This window comes from Chrysochloris asiatica, unplaced genomic scaffold, assembly GCF_000296735.1.
Source record: "Chrysochloris asiatica unplaced genomic scaffold, ChrAsi1.0 scaffold00020, whole genome shotgun sequence".
In the NCBI taxonomy this organism is placed as follows: Eukaryota; Metazoa; Chordata; class Mammalia; order Afrosoricida; family Chrysochloridae; genus Chrysochloris; species Chrysochloris asiatica.
In genome coordinates, this window is record NW_006408538.1 from 1,802,709 (window position 1) to 1,828,199 (window position 25,491).

The window sequence follows — 25,491 nt, forward strand, 5'->3', positions numbered from 1 at the left end:
GACTTTGTGGTTTGCAGTACAGAGCTAATCATATGGAGCCACCGTGCTCCTTAGTATATACTAAGTATATATGTGGTGTATATATGTATATAGTATATATGTGGTGTATATAGCATATGTGTGGTGTATATATGTATATATGTGGTGTATATATGTATATAGTATATATGTGGTATATATGTGTATATAGAATATATGTGGTGTATATGTGTATATAGTATATACGTGGTGTATATATGTATATAGAATATATGTGGTGATGGTGATAGCTGTGTGCCATCGAGTCAGTTCTGACTCATAGTCATCCTGACTGGGTCGCTATGAGTCAGAACCAACTCAAAGGCATTTAATGACAACAAATCTTTACTGGAGAAAGCCTCATATTTCTCCTACGAAGGGACTGACAGATTTGAACTGCTGACCTTGTGATTAGCAGCCCAGCTCTCAATCTACTATGGTACCAAGGCTCCTTCATTACACATATACACACGATAAATCTTTATTGTTGTTATGTACGTCAAGTCGGTCCCTACATAGTGTCCCTGTATAGGATTTCCAAGGAACAGATGGTAGACTTGAACTGCTGACCTTGTGGTTAGTTGTTGTTGTTAAGTGCCGTCAAGTCAATTCCAACTCACAGCAACTGTGTATAGGGTTTCTGAGGAATGACTAGTGAGCTTGAACAACAGAATTGTGGTTCAAACCGACCTTGCGGTTCAGCGTATTAACCCGCAGTGCCACACCAGGACCCCCTTGTGGTTGGTAGTCCAATGCTTATCCTACATTGCCACACTAGGACTCCATACACTACTAAGTTTGTTGTTGTTGTTGTTGTTAAGTGCCTTGAGCACTGCAACCCTTTTTTATAGGGTTGCTGAGGAGTGGCTGGTGGATTTAAACTGCAAACCCTGCAGTCCAAACACTCTTGTGGGTCAGTGCTTATCCTACAGAACCACAAACTATGGATAGTATTATGTACATAATATGTATATAATGCAATAAAGAATGTATATGTAATGCATATATATGTGTATATATATATATATATGGAATCCAGGTATGGTGCTGTAGGATAAGCACTGGACTGCTAACCACAAGGTCAGCAGTTCAAATGCACCAGCCATTCCTTGGAAATCTTACATAAGGCTGCTATGAGTTGGAACTGACTGGATGACACTTAACAACAGTAGTATAGTGTATTTGTATATATATGTGTATATGTGTGTAGAAAGATGCTAGATAGATAAGTAGTGAGAGAGAGAGAGAAAGAAAGAAATCACACTCTTTCTACAAGCAGCTTCTAGTAGTGAGGTTCTAGACTTCTGTAAGCCACAGCAGCATCCCATGCTCTCCCGTCCAGTCACCAGCTACTTCAGAGAGGGAATGCCCTATCAATCCGCTAGAGGTACGTCCTAAAGGGTCATTAAAACAATCCCTTTCATATACAGTCAGTGAGAGTAACAATTTTGATTCTACAAATAAGCTGAATAGGTCATTACTATAAACGATCTGATAAGTGTGGTTATTTCACATTTGGAGCACAACTTCTATGACACATAGACCTTAGAAAATGGAAGCTGTCACTGACATTATTTTAAGAGTAAAGAGATGGCTGTTCATGTTGATCATCTGCAATACACAGATGTTGTAATGTTCCTCTTCCTCAACCCGCTGTATCTACATATGAAAAATTAATTGCTCTTCCCAACAAGTTTAGCTTTGTTCGCCTTATCTATATATGGTGTTCCTTAAATGCCTGTTAACCATGAATCTCTAATAAAAGGGAACAGAAGCAGCAAAAAAAAAAAAAAAAAAAAAAATTAATTGCTCTTAAAGTGAACCTCACATCAGTTATACTTGCTTACATCCATGTATGTTTATGTGTGCAGACACTTACTTTATACTTGTACAGACATGATGATATTTACAGACACCCACATAAACTCATTTGTGTGTATGAACAGCTGGCAAAATTTCATTTCTCTAGAATGGTGTTTAGATTTGTATAGTTTTCCTGAAAATTGAAGGTTAATTAAGTTGTGAATCTTTGAAAGATGAACCATTTTGATAGAGGAAATGCATTTTGCAAACTGCTGAGTGCTGTAAAGTATTAGTGATTGCTAATATAAGAAGTCCCAGAGCTTCCTCTCATAAACACAGAAATGGCTACTGCTTCTGAACTATGGCTTGTGCGATAGGGCCAAAGTCTGAGTCAGGTCTGAGGATATAGCACTAAAATACTGTGTGACTTCTGACAAATCACTCAACCTCTCTGACCTTCAAAGTCATCCTCTGTTATATGACAGGAGTTTGGAAGAGCTATTATCTAAAGCTTTTTTCTTTTTCACCGAGAGACTAAGATTTTGGAGTCTTGGTGTGGGCACTGTAGGATAAGGACTGAACTGCTAAACACAAAGTCAGTGGTTCAAACTACAAGCTACTTCTCAGAAACCCTATACAGGGTTGCTGTGAGTTGGAACGGACTAAACAGCACTCAAAACCTACAACAAGAAGAGATTACCTTTAACTATTTTTGGCAGAAGTATATGCTAAGTCATTGCTTAAAAAAAGATAATGTTTATTAGAAATACAAATGGTAAAACGGACATCCTAAGTTAAAAGAAATTATTTCTGGCAGCAGGGGATGACAGATTCCAGTAAGTGGCTCTGCTCCAATCCTTCCAGCAAACTTGGAGTATGCTGACGTCTGTAATCACCCATGACCTACTGTTTCTTCTTGCTTAACAAAACTATATCATTTTTTTTTTTAAAGCTATGATTCTTTTGGGCATATAATTTCAGGGACTCTTAGAATTAATCAGTGAAAGAAAAGAAGTTGACAATACATTTAGAACATACATTTCCTTTGCGTGCCTTGATTTCTTTAAAAAGCCTGTTTCTGCACTTTCACATTTTATAATTACATTTATAACAGAAGAGAGAACATTTTACAGTACTTTAAAAATAATATATAAATGAAGAAATTAAATTAAGAAGTTTGCATACTACCAGTTAGAGGCAGCTTAAAAGAAGAAGAAGAAGAAGAAGAAAAAAGGAAAACAAAGTAATGAGTGAAAACAACCCTCAACAATGTTCCATATTCCAGTTTAGCAGGTTTAAATTTTTAATTGCTAAGATCAGCACAGACTACTAGGCTTATAATTAGAGATGGTCAGGTAAAGAATGAGAAAGTGTTCTTGATCCAGAGTATTGCTTACTATAACCCCAACATGTATTTGTAATGAGCCACTTGTAGCGTGCCTCTGGAGAGAGGATTCTGTTTACTGCTACATTAAAAGTAATGAGACGAATAGAAGTAAAATACAGTGTCTTCTTGACTATTAAAGGACAAAAAATGTTAAAGTAACAGCAATGGGAATGTTTTATTCCTTTCTGGGTATAAGTGTGATTTCTATTATTATTAAGGCCACAATAGACAGATTTTTCACAAGGCAATAAAGAGTTAAAAGTGGTCTGTAAAGGGCAAATGTCAAGTGTGAACACAGGCCTCAGTCCACCATGGAGTATTTATTGAGCAGTCACTGAATGCTCCACCCTATCCCCATGACCACTTCTACTACGCTTTCCTGGGTTTAGAAAGGGGCTTGGGGGCTTTTAAACAGGATTTGAGGGGGCAATGTTTCACCTGCCCTAGAAATAATTTAACAAGAATTAGGATAAATACTGGACTGCTAATCACAAGGCCAGCACTTTGAGGCTACCAGCCGACCCCTGGAAAACCTGTGTAGTGTCACTATGAGTCGTAACTGACTCAATGGCACGTAACGACAATGTCATGAGGATCGTTTACCATGTACTGAGCATTTGCATGTCCACTCTTTGAGGAAGCTTCCCTTGTTATCCTCATATTACAGACTGAGGAAACTGGTGCTTAAGTGAGAATCAGTGGCTTACCCAAGGTCAAGCTAGACAGGCATGAGATAAGAGCGTGCAGCTACCATTTTATACAGTTTAAGAGTTACAACATAAGATTTGCTATTTTAACCATTTTGAAGTTTATAGTTCACTGGCTCCTGGCATTCTTAATAGATTTGCTAAAGGAATTTTAGCCTAGGCACTCCATTACTTTATTCCTTGGACTTTGTCTTTTAAGCTTACCTGAAGCTGAATCTGCCCTGGTGTGGCACTGTGGGTTAATGCGATGGACTGCAAAATCAGTTTGAACCTCAAGGTCAGCGGTTCAAGCTCACCATCCGCTCCTCAGAAACCCTATACAAGGTGGCTATGGGTTGGAACGGCACTTAACAACATTAGCCTCAGCTTTACAGGACCTAATTGGTGAGGACATGGTATTTCTTGGGTAAGTGTTTGCTGCTGAGGACTCATAGCCACCATGACTCATAGCCACCATGTATGTGGTTTCCAAGGCATGCCTGGTGGGTTTGAACCACTGACTTTGCAGTTAGCAGTACAGTACTGAACCTATAGCACTATATGAGAAGGCTGTGTTAAACATATGACTATCTCCAGGACAGGTTACTGAACAACCATAGACTGGCACCTGTGAATTCACACTCGCTGCCAAGGTTGTGTGTTTGGTCACCTTGGTTGTTGTTGTTAAGTACCTTGGAGTTGGTTCTGACTCATAGTGATCCTGCTGCACTTTAATCCGGAGACGATTACAGTCCGTTTGGGGAAGGGATGAAGAGGATTAGCAGTGGGGAGGTCAGTTCTGACAGGGTCACTTTGTGCCTGGCTTCCTAACCCTGATCAACGTCTGTCTGCTCGGTTAACAGCAGACCCTCTGCAGCAGAGTCAGTCAGCACACTGTCCACTGAACTGGGGAAGCACGTCTCTAAGCTCCTTATCGCTGGAGATTACAGAAACCCATGAAATGCAAATTGGATGAAGTTCTACAAATCAGCTACTGTGTTCCAACGACTCTTAGTGACTCTGGAGAGGATTTCCAAGCCTGTAAGTCTTTACAGGAGCAGAAAGCCTCTTCTTTCTCCCACAAAGTGCCTGGCTGATTAGAACTGCTGATCTTGTGGTTAGCAGCCCAATGGGTCAACCCCTCAGGATCCTCATACTAATAAGATGTTGTTGTTGTTGTCAAGTGCCGTCAACTTGATTCCAACCCATAGTGACCCTGTATAGGGTTTCCAAGGAGCAGTCAGGGACTACCCCAAAATTGTCTTTCAAGTAAGAGAGGAAAATACCCTCACAACCACTGACAACAAGATAAGACTGTACTGTACCTAATGCTTACGTTACAATGTGCTTTGTAAATATTGACTCTTGCACCTCACAACCACATAATGCGGTGGATACTCTTATATGCTGTTTTCCACATGAGGAGACTAGAGCTCAGAGAGGTGAAGTCACTTGCTCAAACTCACACAGCTTGTAAATACGGGCTGTGTTTTTACAAGCTGCCATTTGTCTTGGTAACAAGGCTCTGCAGATGGCAATACTTCTGAGAACACTGGAAAGCCTTCAATCATTCCAGGTGAAAACCTCATAACTATTAAAGTTACTGGACATCAGAAGAGGTTATCAGAATATTTCTGACATCTCTTCTCCATACAGCAGACAGTCCTTTGCTATGGTTGGTTGGTTGCAGTTTGTTCTAAGAAACCCTGGTGGTACAGTGGCTAAAGCACTCGGTTGCTGATGGAAAAGGTTGGCAAAGGGGTTCTGTGAGAGAAACGTGCGGCAGTCTGCTTCTATGAAGATGTTCAGTCTCTGGGACCCTACAGTGGGGCAGCTCTACTCTATCCTATAAGGTGACTATGAACCAGAACTGACGAGATGGCAATGCATTTTTCTTGTAGTTTGTTCTGGAAGCAGAAGTGTGGCCTAATGACCTTCTAAGCACCAAACATCCCATGCTTGTGATTGTATGATTCTGTTTCCCTACTTGTGGATGCAAATGCAGGCTACTGGGTTACAATGGGAGAGCTCAGGTTTCTTCTGATGGCGCACCCATTTGGAAAAGTAACTGTTTTCTGTATTTCCTTGAAAAGCTTGGCGAGATATTGAGATAAGCAAAACAAACCTCTTAGGACAATAAACTTGATGGGGTATCTCCATGTTTGTTTGTTGTTGCTGGTTTTCCAAAAAGATAGTTCAAAAATACCCAAAAACCCCAGCAAAAATGCTCACTCACTCTAACACCAAAGGTAGAAGTGCTTGGATGGACTTTTCTACCCCCTCTCTTTTCAACAGAGCTTGTAAAAAGATGAGGATGTAGGGTCTCCAAGACAGGCTGCTGACTCTGTCCTGCTAAGAATACTCTTCTTTGGGGGGCACAGCCAGTCTCCCAGGTGGTCCTGCTGTATCTACTCCATCTCAGTAGTTCAGAGGAGGGGGCTTAGCTCCATACTCTCTTCTTACAGTTAATAGGTCCTCAGTCCTAGTATCCCTTCAAGTAGAGGAGGCAAGTCGTGGTAGAGCCTCAGGAGTCACGTCTCCTAAGGGAACCCCCCAAGGCGAGCTGATGAGGAGACTGAAGCACAAGTATATGGCTTCTTAAGGTCTCCCATCTGGCACTGGACAGAGTTGAGCCCAGGACTAAGTGCCCAAAACTCTTTTCACTTTCCTAAACTTGGATTGGCCAAGTGGCAGCATTGATGGGCTCAAGCACGGCAACAATAGTGAGGTTGGCCCAGGATCGGGCAGTGTTTCATTCTGCAGTGCATAGAGTCACTATGGGTCAGTACTGACTTGATGGCACCTAACAACAACAACGAGAAACTTCTGGAAGATGAGTTCTAAAATCTAAATCTCTGAGTTGGATAGTATCCTGCACTGTAACATTTGTTTAAAAAGTACAGATCTTCATGGAAGAGGTCAACTGTGAGGATGGAAGGACAGTCTGTACGCAAAGTTCTTAGGTACTTACATATAATAATAATTTTTTTAAAAAAAAACTCCATTGCCGTTGAAGTGATTCTAACTGATGGTGATCCTACAAGAAAGAACAGAACTGCTCCCTAGGGTTTGCTCAACTGTAAATCTTTACGGGAGCAGACAGCCTCATCTTTCTCCCTTGGAGCAGTTGGTGGATTTGAACTATTGACCTGGACGTTAGCAGAGCAATTCTGAACTCACTGTACCAACAGGGCTCCTTCACATTTAATAAATGACCAATAAATAAATAAAGAGGTAGCCTAACATTCCAGCCCTGCCTAAAGAACCATTTCATGAAAGTAGTTAAAGAATTAAAGTTACTTCAACACTTAAACAATTTATATAAATCCACACGAAGATACATAAAGATACCATTTAGGTTCTAGAAAGGCACATACCTCACTGTTGGCGCTTTCCACAAACGACCCTCCAAACATGGCAGCCATCCACTCACAACTGCAGATCAGGAGTGGTTTGTGAGCACGGATGTCTCCATCGTCCAACTTAAACGTCACATCTGCCGATGGGTTGAGGAAACACAGCCATAAGCAAATCGCAATGAGAGCATGAACCAGGCTTTGGTTCCACTCTTACTCACTAAACCCTTCCCTCTCTTTCCTATCTTTATTTGCTGATTTTTGTCAACTCCCCTCTTCAGCAAACCCAGCTCCTCCACTGCTCTCCAAAAATTAATGAGCAATCATTTAGAATCACTTATTTAAGGCCACAACTTAAGTTTTCCAAGCCAGAATGTAACAGAAAGGAGGAGAGTCATTTTTTTCCTTCTTATTCTGAAAAATTTTAAACACATAAAATAGTGGAATGAATATTATAACATAAATCCATTTGCCCATTACCTAGATGCAATGATTGTTATAAGTTTTTCATGTTTGTTTCAATTATATTTGTATTTATATATAGTTATATGTGTGTGTGGCTTTAAAGACAGCATGACAATTCGCTCCTACTTTATCATGAATTTTCTAAAAATCAGAACATTCCCCAAAATAACCATACTATATCATACCTAAGAAAGCAAACCATAATAATCCCCTAAGTCTAGACAATCTACTCTGCATTTAAGTTTCTCCAACGACTTCTAAATTGTATTTTATACCTTAAAACAAACAAAACAAAAAAACAGAAGTCAAGGAAGCTCATACACACTGAGTTTAGTTATTATATCTCTGCAGTAAGTTGAGAAGGATTTAATCAACTCTAAGGTCTATTGTTTAATTTACTGTAAGTTTGTAACATTTTGTTTTAATTAACTTTTTAAAGACTAGTTCTACACTATGATAGTCAGAGTTTGGAATAAATGATATGCTTGTAATCTGTAAAATTTATTAGCTGACTCAGTAAACATTAAATATATAGTACCATGGCAGGCATTATGAACGATAAAAACAAAAACAGAGGTGTCTATATAAAAGAAGTAAGGAAGTCAAATTTTTACACTGAAATACACTAACACACATACACACACACACACAGATGGTGCTTTCAAAACAAAAATGAACAGGGCCACATGTCTAAGACTGAACAGGCATCAGTCAGTAACCCATGTTGGACACAGGCTACCAATATGCTTTGGCAATTACAAAAGGGCACTGTGGTCAACATACGGCAGAGATATTAACTAGGAAGGGCAAGAAAAATAGGCAAGAGTAGGGCAAAGCATTTTGAGAAGAGAAAAGGAGAGGGGCATGAACGACAAATATAGGGGCCATCAATCTGGTCATCAAGACTTTCAATGGCCTCAGAGGCCATTGGTTTCTGCCATGGTAAGCACTGAAGGGTCAATGGAGAATGGAGTTTTTCAGGGAAGGCATCCTGAAGGTCAATTGTAACCATCAAACAGACTGAAGATAGGCTTAAGGGTAACCTGACAGACAAGTTGTGGTGGTTTAGGAAGCAGTTTCTGCAGTCACAAAATCATGGGCTCAAATCCTGGCTCTACCACTTTCTACTCATGTAACCATGGGCAAGTTACTTTAACTTTCTGTCCCTTAGCTTCCCCATCTGAAAAATAGAGATAAAAATATTTGACTCTGTCTGATGAGAATTAAGTAAGTTAATTCATGTAAAGTACATGGAAAAACATTTGTGTTAGCTATGTTATCCTTTCCCCCCCATTATGTTTGGCAAATATACACTAAAATCCATGAAAAATCTCAAAAGTTCTGTCACTGGGCCCCCTCACCTGAGAATGTCCCCTTGCTGAGACATTCTTTTATCCGATTGGCTTTTCTGACGTGAAACGCTTTTGTAATCTCCTGGTTCATGAAAGCTTCCTTGTTCATGATGTTTTCCACCATCATCCTCAAATCAAACATCTCCAGGACCTCTGCGATTTGAGCCAGGCCCATCAAATCCTTTTCTTTTTCATCCAGCTGCCCTGTATAAAGAAACTGGAGCAGGGTCCGGAAAGGGCCTGGCTGAACTGAAGAGTCCATCCTGACCACAGTTATGGTGCCCACCCGCTTTGAAATGGGGTTGACTTGCATTTCCTTGTGCATGCCAATGAAACCCTTACTCCAACTTGACAAAGCCTGTGTCTCTGGAACTGAGTCCTCAGCCTCCAGACAAAGCGTCTCCAACACATCATTACTTGAGGACTTCCACTGATCTGCCTGAGGTGTCCTTGGGGTGCCCTCCTCCTTTTCCTTATCCATTCCAAGACTCAAAGCCCACCGCTGGAAATCCCTGTTTTGCTTCTCTCTCTCACAAGGTACTTCACCCAAGTTTGGGGATTCTTCACATTCCATTAAAAAAAGATCGTAAAATTTGGAAGAGGAGGTAGCGAGGTAAATTCGGTGTGCAAAGATGTGTTCCTGGTCTTGAAGGATGAACAGGACGTCCGCACACAGAGGATTATTCAGTAAACAGGCAGCTTCATTCGTCCAGGTGGAGGGACACTCGGGGATTCTGATGACCGGTGGAGGGGCTTTTGGAGGTAGGAATGGTGCCTGAAGTAAAGGTTTCTGAACCTTCTTTAAGTGGGATTTCCAGAATTGCAAGTGTCGGCGGGATATCAGGGCTGCTCGGATAGCATTGTCAAACACGTCCTTGATTCCAAACTGGTCAAATACACTCGTTTCATAGTATGGTATGCCCAGTTCCTTTGCAACTTCTCGACCTTTTTCTGGGGGCAAAATATCCCCTCTTTTTATGGGCCTGAAATACAAGAGTTTAAAATATTATAATAAACCTTATCTTGTGTGTGTGTGTGTAAGTAACCAGGGCTTATCTAAGCACACAATTAAAGTATACATTTAAAATCCTACTCAGACTTTTAAAGATCTTGAGAAATGTACTACTGCCCTCAAGCCTTTCCAAAGCACAGAAGTTATGACTGAAGGGGGGACGGGGGAAGTGTTTTCCAATAGTAACCACAATAACTGAAGTATCATTCATTCACTAGCTGTTTGACCATGGTCAAGTTACTTAAACTTTAAGTCGCAGTGTCCCCATCTGTATAATAGAAATAATAGTTTTGTGTACCTAAATCTATCAAGATGCTTCAGGGCTATAATCGGAGAAAAGCACTCAGCATAGGAGCTGGCCAGCTTGATAAATGGGAGCTGTTTGCATCCTAATCTCCACATCATCATCCACTGCCACCCTTATCATCACTTGTGTGTTTAAGCTAATGTTGTTGCTAAGTGCCAATGGTCGAGTCAGTTCTGATCACAGTGATCCTGTATAGGATTTCCGAGGGGTGGCTGGTGAGCTTGAACTACCAACCTTGTAGTTCAAACCAACTTTGTACTAAGCATTAGTTATACTTAGTAATTTCTTAAATGAATCCAGATACTTTTTCTCCTCTGAGCTTTACGGTAACCCAGGAGGTATCATCTCCATTCTACATTCTTATGGAAATTGAGGAAGAGTTAAAGGGTCATCAAAGGCCACACTTGCCAGGTGGTAAGAGACCACTACTAAATAACCAGTGTCCAGAGCTTCCTACTTCTGGTGAAATGTTGACACTGGACAGTTCATTAAGTTTTAACTACTGTATTTATGAAGGAGCTTTGGTTGCTCAATGGTGAAACGTTTAACTACTAAGTGAAAGATTAGCGCTTTGAACCCAGCCAGTGACTCCACATGAGAGACTTAGAGATCTGCCCCCCATAAAGACTGTAGCTTAGAAAACCCCATGGGCAGTTCTACTTTATTATATTGGGTCATTATGAGTCAGAATCAATTTGATGGTGTAAAACAACAACAACTGAATTTACGAATCCTTTTAAAAATCTTTTTCCTATTTTCCTCCATTTTCTTTTGTTGTTGTTGTTGTTGTGAAGTGCTGTTGTGTTGGTTCTGACCATAGCGACCCTGTACAGGGTTTCCAAGGAGCGACTGGTGAGCTAGAACTGTTGACCTTATGGTTCAAAGGAACTTTGCAGACCGGCGCATTAATCCACAGAGCCACACCAGATTCCTTTCATTTAGAGCCTTGTTATCTTTTGTTTGGTCTATAGCATTAGCCTCTAAACTGATTTCTCCTCAGATTCTCTCCATTTTGGTCAATAGTCTACAATGCTGAAAGAACAATCTTTATATAACAAATATGTCTTAGACTCAATTCTGTTGCTATGTGCTTGCTTCTACTAAGCTCATTGAATGCAATCATCCTTCAGGTGAAATCTGTGGAGACAATCTGAGCAGCACAGTGCTGTAGCTATGGTGCAATCACGGTAAAGAAACTGATGGATTTCAGGACATGGGCACAGTCTGATTCATTGCTGAGCTCTTCACATACACACACACTGATTCGGAGAAATTCTCGTAGGAACTGATATTCCTCAATAAACATCTGGCCTTCAATACATTCAGTGCATTTTAGGCACTGATGTTAAGAGAAATAAGATCATATCACATAGAATTTGGACCTGAAGAGATGGAGAGAAAGGAGGAAAAATTGTAGGGTGCTGACAAAGGTGGAGGGACATGAAGGGAAGAAGGTTTAACTTTAAGGTTTGCTCTTTAGAACATTTTGTGTTTCTTGTTTCTCAGACCTCCTTGAGAATGACTAAAAGATTTAACTCATTCAGATGTTGCTCAAATGCCACCTTCTTTTGCTCAATGAGAAGGCTTAGAGTTGCCAGAGCTCTCCTCAACCGTCCACCTTTCAGTGATATTTGACTCTACTAACCGAGTCTTTGGTACAAAAATCCCTGAGGGCAGGGACAGTCTCATTCTTCATGAGCCCTCCTTCCCTCGATGTGGCTCCTAATATGCGATTCCTAGTCCATGTATTTAAGAATAGAAGGATTATGAAAACTAAGCATGAATGCCAGAATTTATATTTAAAAATTACCATCTGCTTCTGTTGTAAGAGCTTAAAAAGTTGTGTCAGTATAAAATTGTGTATTAAGTTTATTAAGCAAACACTGGAGGAAGATATGAATGTTAACATTTTTTAAGAATGCTACATTCTCCAGTTAAAAATGCAGTTAAGCATAAAAACAGAGTTATTCTTTTATAATAGCAATGTGAGAGTGGCATTTTTCTGAAGCTGATTTTGTTGTTGAGAATATACATGGCAAAACACCTCAATGCAACAGCTTCTATATGCACAATTCAGGGACAGAGGTTACATTCTTCGAGCATGTAACCATCCTCACCCTCCTTTTCTGAGCTTCTTATCCCCTATTAACATAAATGCACTGCCCCCTAAGGTTCCTAGTCAATCTTTCCACTTGCTGTGATCACTTTGATCCCATATACTCAAAGCCAAACCCACTGCTGCCCGGCCAATTTCAACTCATAGGGACACTAAAGGACAGAGGAGAAGTGCCCCATAGGGTTTCAAGGCTATAAATCTTTACAGAACTGGTTGGCGGATTCAAACCATCAACCTTTTGGTTAGTAGCTGAGTGCTTTAACCACTGTGCTACCTGGGCTAGGTTTTATCCCATTCAGTTTTCAAAAGAGCGTAATGATCAAGGCAGATATTGCGGATTAATGCGTTAGACTGCAAGGTCGGTTTGAACCACAAGGTCGGCAGTTCAAGCTCACCAGCTGCTCCTTGGAAACCCTATTCAGGGTCGTAATGAGTCAAAACTGATTCGATGACACTTAACAGCAAGACGCTAGACTACTATTTGGCTTTAAAAAGACTTCAGGGGATAGTTTCGGTTTAAGGTTTACAGATTATTTTAAGGGTTCATCCAGTCTCTCTGGCTCCAGAAAGTCTGGAGTATATGCTAATTTGAAATTCTGTTCTGTATCTATCCTTTTTCCATCAGGAATCATCTATGGAATCTTTGATCAGAATGTTCAGTGATGGTAGCCAGGCACCATCCAGTTGCTCTGGTCTCAAGGCAAAGGAGGTAGTTGCTCATGGAGACTATTAGTCATGCATCCCATTTCCTCTTCCTCTCCCTGACTCCTTTTTCTGTTGCTTTAGGTGACTAGAGACCAACTGTACCTCAGATGGTTGCATAGAAGCTTTAACAGTTCCAGGCACAATGTACACAATGACTAAGAGGTAGAGCAGAACCACTAAAAACATATCTGAGGCCAATTAACTGCAATGCCCCATGAATCCAGGGCCCCGAAATTATTATTTTAAAAACTTAGTTTCTACCAAAATTATGTTTGTTTTTTATATAGTGAAACAAATCCTCTGTCATGTTGTATTTTCAGTACAGTACACTGTAAAAAGATATCCACTAGAGATATGTGAAAATCAGTGCTGTCTTTTTGCAAATATAGATCCAAATGATTTTTAAAAACTGGACACTGCCATCTTGGAACAAGTTAAGGCAAATAGTTAGATTAAGGACACTTGGATATGCATGGTTATATAAACCTGATGATCTTGGGGCTCAGAATTGTGGCTTGTCACTAACAGAGTTTAGTTAACTTTATTATAAAAATTATCATTTTCAGAACGACATTGTTATAAGTAGTTAACATTTTATCTAATACTTTGCAAATTTCAAAGTACTCTCACACACCATCTCATAATTAGAAATTTCATTTCAAGCACTGGACAACCACTATTTCAAAAATGGCTTTCCGTGTTAAGAGGAGGCGAGGTAAGAGTGAGAATTCTGGACCATACTACTTTGTGATTAACAAAATAGCTTAAAGCCTCTAGCTGACTGATGGTGTCCCAGATCCACTGAAGAACAAGATGCAAGGTTACAGAGAGACCTGCTACCTCTATAGTTTAATGTGGCCAGAACAGTGAAACACCAAGTACTCTGGCTTACCTTGCTAAAGGGCGTCTGGCTCGATTAACAGCTTCAAGATCAGCATAGCGGAGATCTAGCTGACAGCCAACTAGAACAACAGGTGTGCGAGGGCAAAAGTGCTTGATTTCTTGATACCACATGGTTTTCACATGATTTAGGGAATTGGGATTGGCGATGGAAAAACAGAGAACCACAACATCGGACCTAAGAGGAAACCATAAAAGAAACTCTATTACTTGTTAACAATTTTCTTTTTTTTTTAAAACCCTTATGGTACCTCCCTCCTCCTGTCCCTATAAAATACCACAACATGTCACAATTAAAACAAAATACCAAAAAAAGAAGACCAGATATTAAAATACATCTCAGAATCATGCAAACAGCCTGGTAAGCCCCACACTCCAGCACTAATACAGCGTAATAGTTTATTTCCATATTGTACTACAGAATGCGTGTGCATTAAGAAGTTTCAAATGAAGTTATTTTACAATATAGATGATGATCCAAATCTTACTTAGTCCTGGAACCACAACATGCTGAACTATTTCTGTTCATCACAAGAAATAGTTTCAAGACAAAAAAGAAAATAATAAAAACCACCTTTTACCAGTTTATACATAAAAGTGATGATGACTCAATCCAATGAGATAAAGCAAACAGTTTAAACATCACTGAGAATGTAATGAAGTATTTGCTGCACAGAGTCAGTAAATACACAGAAGGATTTCTGCCCTTCTTCCCGCTTCTGAACACATGTAGAAGGCATAACCACTTATCTGTTTCCGAAAAGAAAAATCCTGAATTTGCAGGAATTCTCATTCTTTACTAGGTATAAGGCAAGAAGGCAGTATTTAACGCAAGAATTAGATGCATAGTTCACAAGATGACAAAATGCTGTATGCAGTTTTCTCAAATGTTATATGACACATAGCAAGTATATGAGGAAAGAATGAATTCCTTTATAGGCAATTTTATTATGTACATTTTTACATAATGACTTACCATTCTAGAAGCCAAAGAACTGCTTTATAAAACAGCTGCTCAATTATGTAGCTTGACAAATACCTGCTAACAGGTATCTTTAATTAGATGTATAAACCAGAGTTTAAAGTTAAAATACGCAGAATGACGACGTTCACAACATTAAGGCAGAATATAAAGAATAGAAAAATGATGCCCAAGGAATGAAAATTACCTTGCAGCTAAATTCAGAAATAAACTCTTAGAATTCTATTAGATGTTAATTTGTTGCCTTTATTGTTTATGTAATGAGAAGCATCAAGTCAATGAATCAAAACATCTTCTTTTTAAATCATTAATGAGCTAGTCCCCCTACATATCAATGAAGACAAACAGATATATCCAGGCAACCACAGAATTTCTAAAAAGAGTCATTTCCAGTGCACAAAACTGCAGGGTGCATACATTAAATGCAATTCACATGTTGTGTCTTTAAATTTATCCAAGAAAAATGGCACCAAGTGACAGTAAATGCAGGGAAAAATTCCAAGATTAAGATATTTTCAAGTTATTAAAAAAAAGATCCTAGAACTCAAAGTAGATGAACATATTAATCTGCATGTTTAGAATCTCCTTGAAATAAAGACATCATCAAAGGTTCTTGGACCCTGGAAGGATATTTGTAAAATATGCATGTAAAAGGAAATGAAAGGGCAGCATATCTCATCTTTGGAATTCTGATTTAGTTTGTGGAATATTCTGTGCTCAGTTTTGCTTCCAATCAGCATAAGTAACAATATCCAGTAAAACCAAGAATGCTTTGAATTTTACATTTTCTTGCTGTGAGTTTTCTATTATTCATAATCCTACTTATATCCAGTATCTGATGAAGCTTTGTCCTGATCATAAAATAAAGTCACCATGAATATTGGTATGCTGAGAATAGTATGAAAGTATGTGAGATTCAGTATCAATGAGAATACTTCAGGAAATGTACACAGCATCTAAACAAGGAATAGTATACTTACGTATAAAATTACTCTAGTTGGTGCCTTCTATTTCCATATTAAAGCACTTGGCTATAACGAAAATCATTCTAGAGCTTAATTCATATGACAGACATGCAGCTAAATGTCAATTCTGTTATCTAATTTTATGATCCAGCATGTGACGTTTTGAAATCAAAGCCAGCTTGGTTTCCAAGGTTACCGTGATAACACTCAAGCCGTTGAACACATATTGGTTACTATCCAGGTGACCTGTAAACAAGTATAGACAGGACCTTCGGGGGTTGGAAAATGGCATCTTGTGATGATGGCAGTACACAATGCGGTTCCAGGGGCCCCACCTTCTAACTGTGTTGCAACAATATCTAAATGCATGAAATGCTGTTGGTAAGCTAACAAAAGAAACCAGTCAGTGCTCTGTAAGTATATGCCTTGAAAAGGCTGCTAGTTAAAGTGAAGAAATACTACCACTGTCCGAAGCTAAAATAACTTTTTGAGTCAAAATACTATTTGTATCTAAACAAATGCTACTTGTCTCTTGGAGTGAAGTTGTTTTTTATTTTTTAATTAAATCTGAGGTGCCCTGAGAATTTGCTCAACTATTTTACACTTTGGGGCTCAAACATGACAACAATTGTGAGATGAGTGCAGGACCTGATGGTGTTTCAATCTTGTGCACAGAGTTGCTATGCATCAGAACCAACTCCATGGCGCCTAACAGCAATTTTACATTAAAACCAGTTTAAAAACAAGATCATATTATAATCCCACACTTGGTTAAATGGCTTTGATTTAGACCCTGCTGATTTAACTATAGGTGCAAGTTAAGAAAACATGAAATGTTTTCCCATTCTTTAGTCCCACCATATAAATATGGTACCCTGTTGTCATTGTGTGCCGTGGAGTTGGTTCTGACTCATAGCGACCTTATACAGGGTTTCTGAGGGTGTAAATATTTACGGGAGCAGAAAGCCTCATCTTTCTCCTGTGGAACAGCTGGTAGTTTCCAATTGCTGACCTCACAGCCCGATTCGTAACCACTGAGCTACCAGAGCTCCTTAAGCCTGATTAAAACAAAAACTGTTTGGTATCAAGGATACATCCACGGAAGTACAGAAAAGATACTACTTCTACACATCTCCTTTATGTCTCAATAATCTTTCATAATTCCTAATTCTGAAGACATCAATATTTTTTTGTGGGATAACCAAGCAATTATTTTGAGAATGCCATTTTTGCCCCTTGGGATTTTGGACTAGTTTTTCTATGTAGTCAAAGAAGGCACAAGACATGCAGCTAAGAATATGTCCAGCTGTAGGTGGCATTCTAAGGAACTAGAGATATTAAACAGCTTTTAATCAAAACATGCATCCCTGTATGGAGACAGTTCAATGCCTGACATCAGCTCGTGTTTAAAAATGCCATTCCTAAGAATGATAGAAAGAAAAGGCAAGTTCTTGTATTTCTACTGCTAAGTCTCTGTTGCATTTTTTTTTTTTTTTCACTTTGAAGAGTGAGTTTAAAAATAATTGGAAGGGGGAGTGTGATGAAGACAATCTCACATATTAAGCAGGCATATTAGTCTAGAAATGACTTCAGGGGTCCCTATTTCAGCTGTAAAAAGAATCTGATAGGATTTAATTGGAGTCCTACAGCTATTTCGAGTGGAAAGTGCAAGAATTTGAGAATGCAGAGGTGAAGCACAGAGTTAATAAAACTCCAAATTCCAGAACCTGAATATTCAGAAGTAGAAAGAGATTTGGAAGGTGTGTGCATATATGTATACATATATATGTATATAATATATTCTTATACTTCTTTTGGAAAAATATAGTTTCTTATTCCTAAGGTAAGCACTGGACTACAAGGTCATTTTGAGCGGCAAGGTCAGTGGTTCAAATCCATCAGTTGCTCCTTGGAAACAGAGTTGCTATGACTGGGAACTGACTTGATGGCATGAAACAACAAGGTAAAAAAAAAAAAAAAATCCATATAAAATTCCACATAAAATGTCATTAAATAAGCAAAAAAGAATCCAAAGTTAACTGTGTTGGAAACAATTGGGACTCTCCAATTTCATTGTATGTGAGGAGATAACCAAACAAAGACTAAGGCATCTAAAACTATTGGAGCTGATAAAGCCCACCTCCGCTGTATTAACTTTTCTTAAGATATGAAACCAACGAATACAAATTAGCAGTGACCTTTCCAGTGACCTTTCAAGGAAATCATTGGCTAAAGACAGCAGGTGAAAGACTGGGGGTGATATAGTAGAACAGAAGGAATGTATGCAAAGTTGGGACCAAATCTTTCTTGGAGGACAAAAGAAACACATTTTCTTGGTAAAAGTGCATCTTTCCCACCTATCTTGGTTCAAGCTAGATTTTGAAAAGCAAATGCCACAAGCACTCTCAAAGATTTTATAATGTGTACATTCAAATATAGATAGTAAACATGGTGGGGAAAAACCAGAATCCAAATTGTTTCTCCACTCTGAAATAATCAAGTTTGGTCTATGAAAAGGTGGTTGAAGCAGGGTAGGTAACAAGCATCAAAAGTTAGTTGTTTGGAATTTTTTAAGTTTTTCTCTAATCACAAAGTTTTCTCATCTTGATGGTGCAGTGGGTTAATCACTGGGCAGCTAACTGAAAGGTCAGTGGTTTGAAATCCGAGCTTAGCGGTTACCAGTTGGGTTGCTAACTCGATGGTCAGGACTTTGAAACTACCAGCTGTTCCACAGGAGAATGATAACGCTTTGTGGTCCGATAAAGATTTACAGCCTGGGAATCCCTACACAGGGTCTCTATGAGTTGGAAATATTTTCATGGCAAATCAGCAGCAGTCAGTCATTCCAAAGGGCTCCTGGTGTGGTGCTGTAGGATCAGCCCTGGACTGAGAACTACAAGGTCAGCGGTTCAAACCCACCAACTGCTGCTAGGAAACCCTGTACAGGATCACTATGAGTCGGAACCAACTCGACGGCACTTAACAGTCACTCTGTGGGAGACAGATGTGGCAGTCTGCTTTTGTAAACATTTACAGCCTTGGAAACCCTGTGGATCTGTGTTTTACTCTGTCTTATATGGTTGGTAGGAACCAGACTTGACTCCGTGGCAGCGGGCTTGGGTTTCCCTTTCCTGGCCTCATCTACTTGTTCAGCTAAGTGACTGTGGGCCTTGGCTTTTCTATGTTCAGTGAAAGAATCATCCTCAAGTATCTTTTATCTAAGAGCCAAAGATCAGGCCAATTTTATGGGCAATGGAAAGGGAAGAAAGGATTTGATCCAACACTCCATTTAGCTCTGAGTGGGACACACTTCTCCAATGTTCCTGTTCTGGTTGGGTCACTTTTCCACCAAAGGGAGTTGACAGTACTAACCTAGGTTCTGCTGGAAATATCTCCTTTTAATGTACGTTGATACTATTCAGCCTTTTGTTCTTTAGTAGGTTCCTTCAAGTTCTGGTGTGGCTCTGAGGGGTAAACACTGGACTGCTAACATTGAGGTCGGTAATTCAAACCCTCTAGCTGTTCCTCAGAATCCCTATACAGGGTTGCTATGAGTTGAAACCCACTCGATGGCACTCAGTAACAACAAAAACCTCTACATATGTCACCACTGCCTCTTACAATGATCATTTCATATTTTGGTAGTGATTCCCACAATATTCACATTGGTACAGACCACGGTCCAATTTAAGTAAGCTTTCTTTCTTTGCCAAAGCGCACAAACCCCTTTGGGATTTTGCTCTTCCTTCTTCCCCTTAATAACCAAAGACGGCTCTTTACAGAAAACATTTTTCAAACCACTCATGTGGACAACATACCTTTCATGCACGTAGTCTGATAGTGCTATGCAAACAGACAGATCAAAACAGCACAAAACAGCTGCGAGCATGGCAAAGAAAAGGAATGTGTAACATGTGACTTTGGACATTTTTAGTAGGGGAGCAGCCCGGTGTGTATGAGATGCAGAGTGAGTTGTCATTAATGGTGAACATGAGCACCCAGAAATGAATGAATGTGTGAGTTCAGACTCATGGAGGATGGAGAGACCTGCAAGGGAGCGCCTGGCGGGGATCTGGGGGAGAGGAGAGCAGGGCAGTCCCATGCAGCGCCCTGATGTGAGCAGATAAATCAAGTCAATACTTTACCAATAGCAGTGAGGCTTCTTAAGTACAGATGTTATGTGGGGGAAACTGTCAAAACACCCTGAAATATATCCAGATTGGGGAGTCATTAGCAACTATTTTTTCCAAGTCCATAAGTGCATATTTAGTGGGAAGAGACATTGTAAACCAGTCTTCCGCCACCCACCACAAATGGAGTCAAAGCAATAAAATGTTCCTAAGTGCAAGGAAAGGAACATCAACATCCCACCAATGCCACCAAACCCCGAGATAAATAATACTCAAGTTTTAAAAATGGTTGGCTTTATCATCCTAGGACAAACCTCACAGGGAGCCATGGTCCTAAACTAAAGGTTGTAGAATTATCATCCAGTGGAAAGAAGCTAGTTTTCATTTGATACCCCATTGGGAGTCCTGGTGTGGCACTGTAGGATAAGTACTTGACCTCAAGGTCAGTTTGAGCTGTAAGGTCAGCAGTTCAAACTCCCCAGCTGCCCCTTGAAAACCCTTTACGGGCTCGCTATGATTTGGAACTGACTTGACAACACTTAACAACAGCAGCAAGAACTCCATTTTCTATAGCTGATAACGTGCGTACCTGTTAGTATCTTTTTAAACCTTTCATGGTTATCAGAAAACGTCTAACACTCATGAAATTGGGGGATGCATAGCAATTTATGAAAATAAACAGCTGAAGCAAGCTCATAAAACTCCTGGTCAATATAGGCAGGAAAATTGATGTAAAGAAGGCTGACTGTAACAGGAGAAGGTGAAAAGATGGTAATAAATTCACAACTTTCTCTGAGACCAAATGCCTGGGGAATTTCCCCGCATTGTTAAGGTGCTCTCTTGAGAATAGGTCTAGTCTGAGACTTAAGAAAGGCTCTGCACCAGTCAGCCAGGAGGACTCTGGGATTAACTTACCTGACTTTTGAGACCAGGCTCTACACACCCAGAGAACATTCTACCACAATAAGGTGTTTACCCAGACTTCTGAGCAATCGTCTTTTAACTGGTAAAAGTCCCAGGACTTGACAAGTCACTTATCCAATATCAGTCCACTATCTAGATTGGTTTTTCCACAAACAGTAACTGATAATCTCCTCTTCTAAACATTGGGGATTCAGCAATTAGCAAAGGACACGCATATTGTCAATGGAGAAGAGAGACAATAAACAAGAAAAATAAGTAAACTAGGTAGTCATTCTAGAGAGTGATCAGAGCTAAACAGAAAACAATGTCGAGAAAGGGGACATGAAGTACTGGGGAGCAAAGAGTTCTGATGAAAATAGGGTAGCAGCCCTGGTAGTATAGTGGGTTCTGAGTTGGTCAGCTAACCACAAGGTCAGCAGTTTGAATCTATCAGCCGCTCTGTGGAAGATGAGATTTTTCTGCTCCTGCAAAGATTTTCAGTCTTGGAAACCCTATATAGGGTCGCTATGAGTTGGAACAAACTTGAAGGCACACAAGCACCACCAGCCAGGGAGGGCACATAGAAGGTGATACTGGAATAAAGTTTTGCTGGAAGTGAGATAGCTAACATATGCTGCTATTAGGGAAAGAATACTGAGGAGTAGGAAACAGTGCAAAGGCCCTGAGGCAGGATCATGCCTGGGATGTTTCCGTGAGGGAAGAGACCATGCTACTGGAATGGAGTCTCTGAGATTGAAAGCAGAAACTGACTGGTAGTGGAGGACTTCCTGGCTCTTGCTCTGTGTAAGCTGGAAGCTCATTAGGAGTTTTTGAGCAGAAGAATGACATGATAAAATTTGTATTTCAACACAATCACCCCATTGCTTAAGGAAGTAGTAGATCTGCTTGCTTTAATAATATATGGTCATTCTTAAGCACCTTCAAGTTGGTTCCAGTTCATAGTGACCATGTATAGGGTTTCCAGGGCTTTTAAATCTTTGCAGGAGCAGAAAGCCTCATCTTTCTCTCACAGAGCAGCTGGTGGACTCAAACCTCAGACCTTGTGGTTTGCAGTCCACTGATTATCATATGGCTTCACCATGCTCCCCATTTGCTAAGATGTTAACAATCCAGGATGAAATAATGAAGAGCTCTGGTAGTGTAGTGGTTACGAATCGGGCTGAGAACCTTAAGATAAGCAGTTGGAAACTACCAGCTGTTCCGCAGGAGACAGATGAGGCTTTCTGCTCCTATAAAGATTTACAGCCTTGGAAACCCTGTACAGGGTTGCTATGGGTCGGAACCGACTCCACAGCATTTAACAATGACAAGCACTGTAGGTGGTGTGAAGTGGACACCTTCTGTAAACAAGGGATTCAAAAGCTCACAGAAAAATGGAATTCACAGAAAATGGAATACTCCCACGAAAATTTGAAGCTCCCTCAGATATGATTAAAGTAGAGCCAGTTAGGGTTTGCTGATGGACCAGATGTGGGCTATGATGAAGTGGGGTCAAGTATAATGCTAAAGATTTTGGCTTGAGCAATTCTGTCTTCCTGTTCCTGGTGCTGACATCTTCGTATAGTATTTAAAGAACAGGATCACAATGATCTCTTGTGTCATCTTCCCCCTACACTGTGAGTTTTATCCTCTTTCAGTTTGTTTGTCTCCCATTGTATGTAGCACTGTCATGGTATTTGGAACGAAAAGGCCTTCAATGAACATTTATTGAATAGAAAAGGCTTTATAGATATTGGAAAGTCTGAGGGTAAGTTTACAGACTAGATTCAACCTCATAAAAGCTGTGGACACATTTTAAAGTTTAAAACAAATGACTATACACCTAAAGTCATTGGTTACGGGAAAGTAACTGCTTTAAAAAGAGTAAAAATTGATGTGTGCCATTATATTTCCTCAGATTATTATTGCTGAAAGATTGCTACGTATTATCTTTGGTACAGGGTAAAGGTCAACCAATTAACAAACATAAAACATTTTTAAAAATCCATTTAACCACCTAGTTGGATACTATCATAATAACACAAGAATAACAAAGAAGTAGTAACCTCTTCCAAAAATCTCCCAAGAAGAAGAAATGTAAAGAAAGTCCACTGTATTTCACAGACATTTCATTTTTGAAAAACCAACCCAAAACAAAAACCAACCCAAATAATTACTTCAAAAGAAAGACCTCCAAAGTAACAAGTGTAAAAGAGAATTTGCTAATTCGCTTTATCTTGCTGCAACTCAGGCTCCACCCTTCTCACTATAATCTTTAGATTGGGCCTGGAACACTTTTGGAGGAATCCTTTTGGAAATCGAATGAGCAGACAATATTAAAGTTTACAGACTAGGTGATTAAGGAGTCCTGGTTACACGTTGATTAAAGTGCTTGGCTGAGAACCAAAAGTCCAGCCATTCAAAATCACCAGCCGCTTCACTGGAGGAAGACGCAGCAATCTGCTTTCCTACAGATAATTTTCGATGTTATTAAGTGCCGTCAAGTTGGTTCTGACTCAGAGCAACCCTCTATAGGGATTCCAAGCAGTGGCTAGTAGGTGTGAACCACCAACCTTGACGTTAACAGTCCTGTGTTGATTCTACAGCACCACACCAGGACCCCTGCTCAAAGAGGACAGCCTTGGAAACCCTGTGCTACAGTTCGAATCTGTCCTATAGGGATGTTACTGAGTTCTATAAAGATTCAATAAAAACATTAACAACATCAACAACACAACAACTATCTGTGAAAGTATTCTATAAACTGTAAGGTACCAATTGTTGTCAGGCAAACATGACTGTAAATTTAAAATGTCACTGTTAAACCTTGTTTGGAGTCCTAGTGTGGTGCTATAGGATACGCACTTATCTGCTAACTACAAGATCAGTGGTTCAAACCCACCAGCCACTCCTTGGGACTGACTCAGTGGCACTTAACAACATATCTTGTTTGATGCAGCTAATAATAGCAGAAATTTTTCATTAAGAAATCTTTTCCTTTTGGCTTATCAGTTTGGTTCCTTTATTGTTATGATGTTGTTGTTAAGGGCCTTAGAGTTGATTCTGACCCATAGCAACCCTGTATAGGGTTTCTGAGGAGCGGCTGGTGATCTTGAACTGCCAACTTTGAAGTTCAAACCAACTTTGCAGTCCAGCGCATTAACGCACAGCACCACAGGACTCCATTTATTGATATAGAAATGCTGAAACACTGATGATAAAATTTTCCTTTGAAGATGTTGCAGAATTGCTCAAAAGTCTTTCTGTCTTACCACCTAATTCTAAAGGGGAAACTCTGTGGATCAAAATACACTTCTTCATCAAAAAGTTCTACCATCAACTCCAGGGTAAAAGATCATGCTAGACAGCTGTATTTGACCTAACTTTTCAAACTTGTAATTATTGCTAAGCACAAAGTTAGGGGTGCAAACCTATCAGTCACTCCTTGGAAACCCTTTTCAGCGTTGCTATGACTTGGAATCAACTTGACAGCACTTAACAACAACAGAAAATAAATAAAAGAACAGAACCCAAGATGTTAATGTATTAACCAGTAACTCTTATTCTGTTTATCCACAAAGGTGTCATCTCAGTGACTTCATTATTTATGGCTTTTTTTGGGGCCCATCAATGCTTTTCTGGGAATGAAGCACAAAGGACCCCCCTTCCTAGCTATGCAATCAGTGTTTGGGCAGTAGTCAAAATCTTTCCAGGTCCTGGAACCTGTGTGAGCCCCAGTCATAGATCAAGTCCAATAGCTATCTCATTTGGCACTGCTACCTTCTAAGGACAATTTCATCCTGGGGGAAAGGCTGGATCACACACAGGAATCCCAACGCTTCTGATACATTGCCTTCTGGTTTCAATACTAGTTCAAAACAGGAAAGACCGTGTGGAACAGCAGGTCAGGAGTGGCAAGGACATCTTTTCTAGGTCCAAGAATGATTTGGCTTCACAACCATCCTATGCTTGCATGCTTTGGTATAAAATTCACAAAATAAGCTGCTGCCACTTTTATCTGGGAATTTATAGAACGTCGCCATTGCAGAATGAAGTTTAGTGGTTATGAGTTGGGCTGCTAATCTCAAGGTCAGCAGTTCTAAACCAACAGCAGTTCTGCAGGACAAAGATGAGTCTTTATGCTCCCGTAAAGATTTAGAGCCTTGGAAAATCTATACGGGGTAGGTATGAGTCGGAAGCAACTCCACGGTACATGATCTGCACTACTACCACAGATTACAGTTTTTGAATTATTTGTGTTTATTCCTTCTAATAGATTTGTTTATTTTTAGTGCTCAGCAAGCACATAGAAATAAACCAGGAGTCCTGGTGTGGTGCTGTGGGTTAATGCGATGGACTGTAAAGTCCTTTGAAAGGCAAGGTCAGTGGTTCAAGCTCACCAGC

The 25,491-nt window shown here is 39.8% G+C and overlaps 1 protein-coding gene across 1 annotated transcript in view; it reads right to left on the reverse strand.

The window, feature by feature from the left end:
* Positions 1 to 25,491, reverse strand: part of RHOBTB1 (Rho-related BTB domain containing 1) — a 58,034-nt gene that overhangs the window by 14,110 nt on the left and 18,433 nt on the right. Inside the window, exons 3-5 of the mRNA XM_006835798.1 lie at positions 14,100 to 14,285; positions 9,077 to 10,050; positions 7,272 to 7,390 (exon numbers count right to left, since the gene is read on the reverse strand). Of these exons, the coding sequence (XP_006835861.1) occupies positions 7,272 to 7,390; positions 9,077 to 10,050; positions 14,100 to 14,285 (1,279 nt within the window). The remainder of the gene's footprint in view (positions 1 to 7,271; positions 7,391 to 9,076; positions 10,051 to 14,099; positions 14,286 to 25,491) is intronic.